The sequence below is a fragment of the Oncorhynchus mykiss genome, chromosome 12 (genome assembly GCF_013265735.2).
Source record: "Oncorhynchus mykiss isolate Arlee chromosome 12, USDA_OmykA_1.1, whole genome shotgun sequence".
Classification (NCBI taxonomy): Eukaryota; Metazoa; Chordata; class Actinopteri; order Salmoniformes; family Salmonidae; genus Oncorhynchus; species Oncorhynchus mykiss.
Window position 1 is genome coordinate 13,545,830 of NC_048576.1, and position 11,259 is coordinate 13,557,088.

The following is an 11,259-nucleotide window of genomic DNA, read 5'->3' on the forward strand; positions in this document are numbered from 1 at the left end:
CCACAAGTGAAAGTAAATAATGAGTAATGGCTTCTTTTTTCTGACATTTGAATTCAACAATGACAATCATTTTAGGCATTCTTTATTAATTTATAATACTCGAGACATGTCATATTACAGATTAAAATAATGTGTCCCTTTAGTCAGTGCATTCCAGCATTCAAAAGTAAGTCCAACAATAATGCCTAAATGAATGGAAAAACAAATGTTGGACAACCAAAGACCGACATTATAGCAACCAGGTAAAATACAGTGAAATAATTAAAGGCATACTTGAAACAAAAGCTCATTTACAAACAAGGCTAACGAACAGTCAATATAGGCTGTGAATGTCACAGTGGGCCTTTAACGGCTGTGATATGTTCTGAGCATCATTATCTGACACGGTCGAATGACCTCTATGGGTATTAGCTACACAGTAGGAGATCTACAATACAGGAGGCTGGTGAGGGGAGGACGGCTCATAACAATGGTATTAAAACACTTCTATGTCATTCCATCAAATCAATTCCAGCCAATTACTATAAACTTGTCGTCCCCCCCCCAATTAAGGTGCCACCAGCCACCTGTGATCTACAGGACACCATATTGTGCATAGATAGACCTGTCAGTAATGTGATTGTAAAACCGTACAGTATTAGTCATACAATAGATAATACTGGCCTCTAAAGTATTTGTTCTTATGCAGTTGTTCACACACCCATGTACTATATAGTAAGCATCATCAGCGGGGTTGCAAACACTGGGTGCAACCTGTTTTCAGTGGAAATGGAAGAGCTTGTGACGCGACTTCAGCTTTTGGACGCTTAAAAAGAAGACGCTCCATCTTAACTCCTCCTTCACATTTACTGGATTGGTTGAATAGTGCAGAAGAGAACCTCCCACAAGTTATTAAAAAAAATAAATATCATCAGGACCAGAATGTGGGGTATTCTACTCAGGTGTTTCTTTTACGTCGATACGTTAGGTTATATAGTAAGTGAATAGAGGGACGGATTCATAAATAGTCTATTAACAAACTAATTAAAGCAAGGGTCATTTACTCCCAATCTATTTAATTGGGTTTATGTTTAAATGTAACCAACTCTCTAAACAATTCCTGAATCAGCCCTTAGATTCAAGTGGATTGTGAGAGGAAGGGGTTCAGTTGACCACTGATACTAAAAGTAACCCACCATTAATGAAATACAGTAAGATAACTACTCAATCCCACCATTAATGAAATACAGTAAGATAACTGCTCAGCCCCACCATTAATGAAATACAGTAAGATAACTACTCAACCCCACCATTAATGAAATACAGTAAGATAACTGCTCAGCCCCACCATTAATGAAATACAGTAAGATAACTACTCAACCCCACCATTAATGAAATACAGTAAGATAACTACTCAGCCCCACCATTAATGAAATACAGTAAGATAACTACTCAACCCCACCATTAATGAAATACAGTAAGATAACTACTCAGCCCCACCATTAATGAAATACAGTAAGATAACTATGCAGGCAAAAACAACTGAACATAGGCTCTATGTTCGGTTTCCAAAGGATATATATTCTAGATTGCACATAACCCTTGTAAAGTCCCATGTGCTCAAGAAAGCATTTCAAGAAGTACCATTTCACAGCATGTAACATTCAAACAGTAGCTTACATGCAAATTAATAGATACAAATCAGGTTAAAAAAACTATATTGAATACGAAAAGATAATCGGAGAATAACAGAAAATGTTCAGTTGAAGCTGTACTGTGTGTCCTAGTGACTTCACCAAGACTAGTCCCAGGTCTGTTTGTGCCATCTTGCTTCCCAGACCTGCGACCAGGCTATGACTGACATGTCTTTCCTTCTTATAACCTGGCCTTACAGAAGTCTCAGCAGAAAGCAGATACGATTGCATACCACTAATCGCAATCCTTAAAACCAGAGAGATGGTTCCACTCTTTTACTTGTTCGCTCTTTCTACAGACATCTGCAAGGTCTAACGGTATGGTTATAGTTGTTCTGGTAGGGAGGCTACTCTCTTGTCTGCTTGACTGGGCATCTGTATGATAGAATTCTAGAGGTCTGTAGTCTGGTTTAATTGCATCGAGTGGCTGCAGTACAGGTTGTTGCTCTGTCGGTGGCTGAGCCAGCTTGAGGCTATAGTCACTGTTTGTGTAGCAATCTGGTCTCTCAGCATTTTGTATTATTCTGTATGTAATTCTGAGACACTTCATTTAGTATGATATGTTATGTTTCGTATTGTATGTATTAATTTGTGGATGTCATCATCCATTTCATATGATAAGTTATGAATTACAATTTGGATGATATGTTAAGAATTTGCTAAATGTACAATTTGTTATGAATCTGTAAATGTACAATATGTTACAAATTTGCAATACGTATGATATGGTACGAATACCAATTAGTTGTACCCAACGTTAGCTAGCTGGCTAATGTTAGCTAGTTTAGGGTTATGGGTTAAGGTTCGGAGTTAGGTTAAAGGGTTAAAGTTAGGGGAAGGGCTGGTTAAAAGAGTTAGGGGAAGGGTTAGCTAACATGCTAAGTAGTTTCAAAGTAGCTAAAAAGTTCAAGTAGTTGAAAATTTTCTAAAGTTGTCCGTGACGAGATTTGAACACACAACTTTTTGGATAGCTAGGCATTCACCCACCCATCCACCTCGACCAACCACCCATACCAAACGTAACATATCATACTAATTTGAGTGTCCCGGATGTACTTTTACTATGTTACATCTAGTCTATGAGACCAGGCTGGGTGTAGAAAGGAGGGCATGGCTGGCTGTGCCTGAATTTCATTATATATACTGCAGTCTGGTGCCACCAGTAGAGCAAAAACACCACAAGGACATGCCACACCTGGTGGCTGGCACCCAGATAGTTCAGTTGACCTGTGGAGGTCAAAGTGCATCACAAGGTCACTTGAGCAAGACAAGGTGCACTTAATCACATGAGTGGTTATTTGCTATACAAGGTAATTTGTACTATTGTGGAATAGATGTGTCAAGCATGAAGGCTCACCTGGGAAGCAGCGTTCTGGGATTTTAGAGATGTAAAAGAGGAACGCAGCTCCAGCTATCAAATACATCACAATCACACGAGGGAGGAACAACTGCAGACAGAGAGAACAGATGGTAAGGGTAACCATACTTGACTCTGATGCATAATTGTACTGTTTATGAATGTGTTATGAAGTCAACACACTTTCAAATAAAGTGTTGATTCAGGAACCTGTTGCCTCACCTGGACGACAGCTGAGCCGAGGCCTTCATTGAGCCAGACCCAGTGGCCGGCGGGGATGATCCCGTAGCCAGCCACGGAGCAGAAGATGGCAGTACGCTGGTGTCGCCACTCCTTAGAGTGGTAGTGAGGGTGGATCTGAGCTAAGAACACGGCCAATATCAACGCTAGAGCAGTCACCAGGTACACCTGTCTCCAGAACTATTGATGAGAGAAAGAGGGAGGGGGTAGAAGACAGGAAACGGGGAAAGATATGTGGGGAGAAGAGATGGGATTTCAGAGACAGTTTGCACAAGTATACATTTACAAAAACAAACAGTATAAGTGGAAAAAGAAAACAAATAATGGAATGTATTGTTGAACATACAGTGATGCAGTAGAAGGCATAGAAGACCCCTGGAATGTAACAGCCCAGGATTCCCACAGAGATTCCAACGAAGTCCAGCGCCAACCAGCGGTGACATGTCTTCTCTGAGAGGTGGCAGGAGAACATGTGATACCCTGCAGAACACAGCATACACACCTAGAAAAACAGGTCAAATACACCAGCATTACTTCTCCTGAACACAGGTAAGACCTGTAAACCACAACAAAATAAGACTGACAGATAGCTGTGACCTCTCACTCTCTTTCTTTCTGTCCATCTCTCTCACTCTCACTCTCACTCACCCACCCAAACACACACCTGAAAGCAGAAGAGTGCTATGCAGTAGATGACATAGTCTTCTCTGTTGGCACCTGAAGCCGGCAGGACTGTAGACATGTCATTCACCCCCAGTAGGAAGAACAGGAGGAAGCCCAACAGATGAGTCCATATGTTGACTGTTTCATTGGACAGCACAAAGATGCTAGAGGGGTGGAAAACAATACACAACAACTAGCCTGGTTCCAGATCTGTTTGTGCTGTCTTGCCAACTGCTATGGTAAATTTGTTTGACATGACAATAACCATATGAGTTGGCAAGACAGTATAGACCTTCCCAGGCTATACAACAACTAGCAACAACACTGTACAACAACATCTAATTTACATTGAGCTTAGCTATATTATTCTCTTGACATACCTTTTTAAACAAAGTTTGGATTGTAAACGGGCTCTGTATCCATCTGTAATGTATGGGTTTTCTTTCATGAATAACGGGATCTGTTCAAATGTGTACAGGCGGATTCCCCTCGGCATAAGGACGGGCCAGTAACTGGCCAGCCACTGGTAACTTCCCAGGAGTAACTTGAGGAGTTTATGAGGCATTTTGGATCATCAGATTTCACGGTTCTGGCACAGGTTTAAGGCTGAAAAGATGAAAAGGGCACAACAGGGTAAAGTTATGGCATGGAACTAAGGGGTCACTGCAATCTAAGGTTGGCCGAAGATACCGACCCTATCATTATGCTTGTTTACACTGAGCTGCACTGGGGTCTAAACGCAATCATGGTTACATTAAGACACTGTGGAGCCGACAGGAGATAAGGGTCGGAAAACACACCTCAATTAAGGGATGGGTACTGTACTGCAAGTAGTACCTTATCCACACTTCATCTACACTGTACACACATCCACACTGAAAAACTGGAAAACAGTCCTTTGTGTTATCAGGCTAGCTAACATCAGCCAAAGCAGCCATTATGGAATGGCACGTGGCGTTGAACAACAAAGGAGCTGATTGGCTGACCCTACATTCCAAAATGACTGCGGTGGCTACTACTAGCTAGCATGAGAACAAAAAGGGCAGTTTTCTGGGAAAATTAGCAGTATTTCAATCTTCTCGATGTATCAGTGTGGATAAAGGTCAAATTTAGTGGCATATCCAATCCTGCATTGAGGTATGTTTTCCGATCCATATCTCGTGCCAGCTACAGTGTCTTAAAAGCTGATTTTATGGTCAATCCGAGTCTGCAGTGGCTGTACAGCGTTTACAGCGATGCGGCCGCCGCAGAAGTCAGAGCATTCATACATCTTGAGCTTCGGGCAGCTGTCATACGCATGGTCTCGTAGTGACTCAGGATTCATCTCTATAGCCATCCAGCTAATTACGAGCAACTGGCTAAACAAAAAGAAAAGACCTTACCTCTTCTGAGTTGTTGGAGTCCGTTTCCCGCTGCTTGACATAGCTCAGCCAAAATAGCATGAAGTAAAAAAGGATGCACTGTTTTCCCACCTGCATCTCTATCCCGAATCTCCTCACTGCCCCCCAGCAAAATCAGCCTACATTTAGGCTGTTGTTTATGTGTATTTCACACTATATGTTTGTATGGAGGTCAACCCCAATACATGTTCATGTCATCAATCAACTGCATTACAGTTTAAAACGACTTTGACTACACCACCAATTTCTGTGTGCTAGCTACGCTAACCTGCTTATACAAACGGGAGTTAGCATTCTTCTAAACCTGAAAAGGGGAAACTTCTAAATGTTATGCAGCGAAAACAGCTAAATATATCCAAATCAGAATTTAGTACCCACATTGTGGGCCTGTTACAATACATCAATCATGGCGGATTTGACAAATATTCACTTAGATCAGATTTGTTGAATGTGCGCCAATCCATTGCCCTTCTATCCCACACGGTCTGCATTCCATTGACCTCTTTACTGCATCTACAGTTGAAGTCGGAAGTTTACATACACCTTAGCCAAATACATTTAAACTAAGTGTTTCACAATTCCTGACATTTAATCCTTGTAAAAATGCCCTGTCTTGGGTCAGTTAGGATCACCACTTTATTTTAAGAATGTGATATGTCAGAATAATAGTAGAGAGAATGATTTCTTTCAGATTTGATTTCTTTCATCACATTCACAGTGGGTCAGAAGTTTACATACAATCAATTAGTATTTGGTAGGATTCCCTTTAAATTGTTTAACTTGGGTCAAACATTTTGGGTAGCCTTCCAAAAGCTTCCCACAATGTGTTGGGTGAATTTTGGCCCATTCCTCTTGGCAGCTGGTGGAACTGAGTCAGGTTAGTAGGGCTACTTGCTCGCATACGCTTTTTCAGTTCTGCCCACAAATTTGCTATAGGATTGAGGTCAGGGCTCTGTGATGGCCACTCCAATACCTTGACTTTGTTGTCCTTTAGCCATTTTGTCACAACTTTGGAAGTGTGCTTGGGGTCATTGTCCATTTGGAAGACCCATTTGCGACCAAGCTTTAACTTCCTGACTGATATCTTGAGATGTTGCTTCAATATATACACATAATTCTCCTTCCTCATGATGCCATATATTATGTGAAGTGCACCAGTCCCTCCTGCAGCAAAGCACCATCACAACATCATGCTGCCACCCCCGTGCTTCACGGTTGGGATGGTGTTCTTCAGCTTGCAAGCCTCCCACTTTTTCCTCCAAACATAATGATGGTCATTATGGCCAAAGAGTTATATTTTTGTTTCATCAGAGCAGAGGACATTTCTCCATGTGCAGTTGCAAACCGTAGTCTGGCTTATTTATGGCGATTTTGGAGCATTGGCTTCTTCCTTGCTGAACGTTCTTTCAAATTATGTCGATATAGGACTCGTTTTACTGTGGATACAGATACTGTTGTACCTGTTTCCTCCAGCATCTTCACAAGGTCCTTTGCTGTTGTTCTGGGATTGATTTGCACTTTTCGCACCAAAGTACGTTCACCTCTAACAGACAGAACGCATCTCCTTCCTGAGCGGTTTGATGGCTGGTGGTCCCATGGTGTTTATACTTGCGTACGATTGTTTGCACAGATGAACATGGTACTTTCAAGCATTTGGGAATTGCTCCCAAGGATTAACCAGACTTGTGGAGGTCTACAATTGTTTTTCTGAGGTCTTGGCTGATTTCCTTAGATTTTATCATGATGTCACGCAAAGAGGCACTGAGTTTGAAGGTAGGCCTTGAAATACATCCACAGGTACACCTCCAATTGACTCAAATGATGTCAATTAGCCTATCCGAAGCTTCTAAAGCCATGACATCATTTTCTGGAATTTTCCAAGCTGTTAAAAGGCACAGTCAACTTAGTGTATGTAAACTTCTGACCCACTGGAATTGCGATACAGTGAATTATAAGTGAAATAATCTGTCTGTAAACAATTGTTGGAAAAATGACTTGTGTCATGCACAAAGTAGATGTCCTAACCGACTTGCCAAAATTATAGTTTGTTAACAAGACATTTGTGGAGTGGTTGAAAAAATAGTTTTAATGACTCCAACCTCAGTGTACGTAAACTCCCAACTTCAACTGTATACCTATTATTATTTATTTTGAACCTTTATTTAACTAGGCAAGTCAGTCAAGAACAAATGTTCATTTACAATGACGGCCTACCCCGGCAACGCTGGGCAAATTGTGCGCCGCCCTATGGGACTCCCAATCATGACCAGATGTGATACAGCCTGGATTCAAACCAGGGACTGTAGCGATGCCTCTTGCACTGAGATGCAGTGCCTTAGACCGCTGCGCCACTCAGGAGCTTCCTCCACAATGTCTTTCCAGGAGTTCAAATTTATTTTTGTGTCTTTGAAATCCCTACATAAAGATGTATTATATTGGTGAATTTGTTCTGATAGCCTTTCGTCAAAGTTCTCCATGTTTTTTTGTGAAGTAAGCAAGTTTGTGTTTATACAGGATGAACTGCACCCCCTCCTACCATCAACCAATCATGTCATTGTGGAGCTATATGCAGTGCTTGACTTGGACTGAAATAGGTGCCGGTACGGTTTATATTTATGTGAAGCAGCTCTACAATACTTTTGAGCTAATATTCTGTAAGAGGAACAGGAGCTCAAGCAGTAGAAAATGTGAGTTGCTGGTACTAGTGGGTAGCCTAGTGGTTAGAGTGTTGGGCCAGGAACTGGAAGGTTGTTGGATTGAATCCTTGAGCTGACAAGGTAAAAATCTGTCATTCTGAACAAAGCAGTTAAACCAATGTTCCCCAGGTGCTGAAGACATTGATTAAGGGAGCCCCCCCTGCAGCTCTCTGGGTTAAATGTGGAAGATACGTTCAGTTGGACAACTGACTAGGTATCCCCCCTTTCCCTACTCAGCTCCTGACAATATTAAGCACTGGCTACATGGAAATATGTGTAGCTGTTGAGCCATATGGAGCTAGATTTGGCATTTTCAAGCCCCCAGAGGCTCTGCAATTTTGCATCATAACCTCCACATGGAGCCTCCTGGTGGCATTGACAGATCAAGAATACATTGTATTTTAATGTAACCATGATTGCGTTCCGACCCCAGTGCAGCTCTATGTAAACAAGCATAATGGTAGGGGTCAGTATATTCTGGCAAGCATAACGTTAGATCGCTTTTTTAGGAAAGACTAATAGAGGATCTGAACCTATGACTAATAAAATTGGCAAGTCAACATGCTTTTGGTAATAGATTATTTATTGGAATAAATCAGAGCTAGGCGATTGATCAAAATATATGCATTCCAACTTGAAATTTAGCCGGACATGCTAGCATGCGGAATTGATCTCGCAGAGAGAAAATTACCTTTTGTTGCATGCTATCGATGGCTACGTAGTGTCATCTAGCTACAATACACCTTACTCTGTGATTTAGCAAGCAATTAATACAATATTTTAAGCAGCTGGCTAGCCCAGCAGCTCATGCTAGAAAATACATAAGCACAAAACAAAAAACAGAGTTCTAAAATTACACAATGGACATGGCTGCGCAAGTCGTGCCCGAGGACCCCCTCTCTGGACTTTATAAACTGCCTGAATACAATACGATCAAAGACAGTAACTCTGTGGTACGATTTCATGAACACCAGTTTAAGTCTGGGTGGCTCCAAATATCTGATCATAAATAAAAGCTTTTTTATGGCCCATCTGGATATTATGGAAATGACCCAAATGGCCAAATGTATATGATTTTTGATACAGCTAAAGCAATGATTTCATTTTACTACAATGAATAGCTATACTGGAGAGATAGAAAGATATGAACAAGTCAATTTATTGAAGAATATAGAATATTATTTGTAAAAAATGATGTGGTATTTATCCATAATCTAAATGAATTATTTTGATTTCCAATAGCCTAGTACTCAAGTACTGAGATCAGTTTGGCCGTGTTCCTCGATTGGCTTTGATTGCCGAGAAAGGTATCCCAGCTGTCCCCCTAAAAAAGTATGCAGCAGACTAGGGGAGAACATAGAGATAGATAGAGGACTCATCTGTGACAGAATGGACAGCCACAGCGCCATTATGGCTACAACCCATAGGAAACCCCACCCAGATGACTATTTTGACTACTTTAAAATGGTGGAAGCATAGTGGCTGCCGCAATAGCGCTGCCCACGCTAAAATAGCATTTTGGCCACTAGAGGCATCTATCATTCTCTATGGAGGAGACCGCTTGCTCCCTCTTGAAGTCAAGGAAGTTCAAGTCCGACCGCTGTACTGCAGGCATTTGTTAGCAGAACTAGGCCCCATTATAGTGAATGGAAAAATGTATATCTTTGTGTAAAAAAAAAAAAAAATCGAAGACAATTATGGTACCAATAATTTATTGTAATACACCAGATCTATGTCCTTTTAACAATTTATTTAAATCGCTCACAGAAGAAGTTATAAGGATAATGTATTTGCTAATAGCAGCCAGCAGTAGACTACCCAGGTTGGCCTAGTGCTTGAGTTACTGAGGTTGCGTGCAACATCACTTTCTGGAGTAGCCAGAAGTACAGTCCTTTTGAGGAGATCGGAATCTCCATTGCATCGTATTACCGCCTATTGTGTACGTTGCCCATTGTACGTCAGTGGGCCATACGGTGCAGTCTGGACGATTCTGGGACAGGGAGAGCTCTCCTTCATGGAGTGAATGGGAGTCAATTGAGCGCTAGCTTAAAAACAATATTGTATGGTTTTGAAATCGTGACATTACGTACTTTCGAGGAAAATAGGTACGTTAGCTTAGCAACCACATGACGTAGCATGACGCGGGAAAGTGAAAGCGATTGGTCGACAGTCTGCTGGGTGGGGCGTTATACTACCTCCATTCATTGCCCAATGGGATTCCTATTTCCTCCTTTTTTATATCTCTAGAGTAGATCAAACTGCGCATGTTATGTCTCCATGAGACTGGAGGCGAAAGAAACGCACACCAGTTTAGGCAAGGTTCTGGCTAGCAGAATAGAACACACAAAAACAGAAAAGAGAGCCGCACACTCTAGGAGCTCAGATGCAATCAGTTAATAACCTAATAATAACCTAAGCTGCTGACAACATGCAATAATAACCAACGTCTGTCGAAACGTTGGTTATTAGGTTATTAAGTAATTGCATCTGAGCTCCTAGAGTGTGCTGCTATCCTTCCTTTTTTCATGTCTCAATCAGACCGCATCGTATGCAGGAACCCCTCTTTCTACTTCCCTTGGTACCTTTTTTTAGCTAGGACTCCGGTACACAGGCGGGAGTTGGGGGCGCTCCAGTACAGTAGGTGGTAATGCATCATAACCTTGGATGCCAACCGCCAATTAAACTCCATGGAATAAGAAGAGGCGGGAGCGATATCTACGACAACCGTAGACTGTCGACCCCGCCTGTTGGGCAATGCATTCCCGTAGTTCTGTTAACCACGGCGAATGCAGGTGTTCGGCAGGCGGGAGCGAAGGACACTGCTAGCTAGGACACTGGTGGTATAGGTATCTAGCTAGCGAGCACACCGATAGTGTACTTCATCCCCGCCTGTCGGGCACTGTTTTCCAACAGTTCTGTTAACAACTGCGAGGGCAGGTGTTCGGCAGGCATTACTAGCTAGCTAGGACGCCAATACACAGCAGGTGGGAGGCAGGTTCTGTTAAGGCCTTTGCAGACTGTACGATGTTAGCTGTCTTTTGCCATGATTTTGACATCCCAGACAAAATGTCCATGTCGTGGGCAAATTCTTAGGTTGTAAATGATTGTCGGACGTCTTAGCTCGTTCAGTGTGACGGTCTAGGTCTGCTGATTCAGTACCACTACGTCTTGGCTCATTCAGTGTGACAGGGTCTAGGTCTGCTGATTCAGTACCACTACGTCTTGGCTCG

The 11,259-nt window shown here is 42.0% G+C and overlaps 1 protein-coding gene across 3 annotated transcripts in view; it reads right to left on the reverse strand.

Annotated features, from left to right (window-relative positions):
- Positions 1-8,928, reverse strand: part of LOC110536995 (progestin and adipoQ receptor family member 3) — a 33,483-nt gene extending 24,555 nt beyond the window's left edge. The window contains exons 1-7 of one of the 3 annotated variants that reach the window (XM_021622682.2): positions 8,721-8,928; positions 4,314-4,539; positions 3,935-4,097; positions 3,617-3,772; positions 3,253-3,450; positions 3,031-3,121; positions 67-2,900 (exon numbers count right to left, since the gene is read on the reverse strand). In XM_021622682.2, the coding sequence (XP_021478357.1) occupies positions 2,746-2,900; positions 3,031-3,121; positions 3,253-3,450; positions 3,617-3,772; positions 3,935-4,097; positions 4,314-4,498 (948 nt within the window). In that variant the 5' untranslated portion in view covers positions 4,499-4,539; positions 8,721-8,928 and the 3' untranslated portion in view covers positions 67-2,745. Of the gene's footprint in view, positions 1-66; positions 2,901-3,030; positions 3,122-3,252; positions 3,451-3,616; positions 3,773-3,934; positions 4,098-4,313; positions 4,540-5,315; positions 5,944-8,720 lie in introns of those variants that run through there. The other 2 variants (XM_021622683.2, XM_021622685.2) reach the window with 2 other exon arrangements.
- Between the last annotated feature and the right edge of the window lie 2,331 nt (positions 8,929-11,259).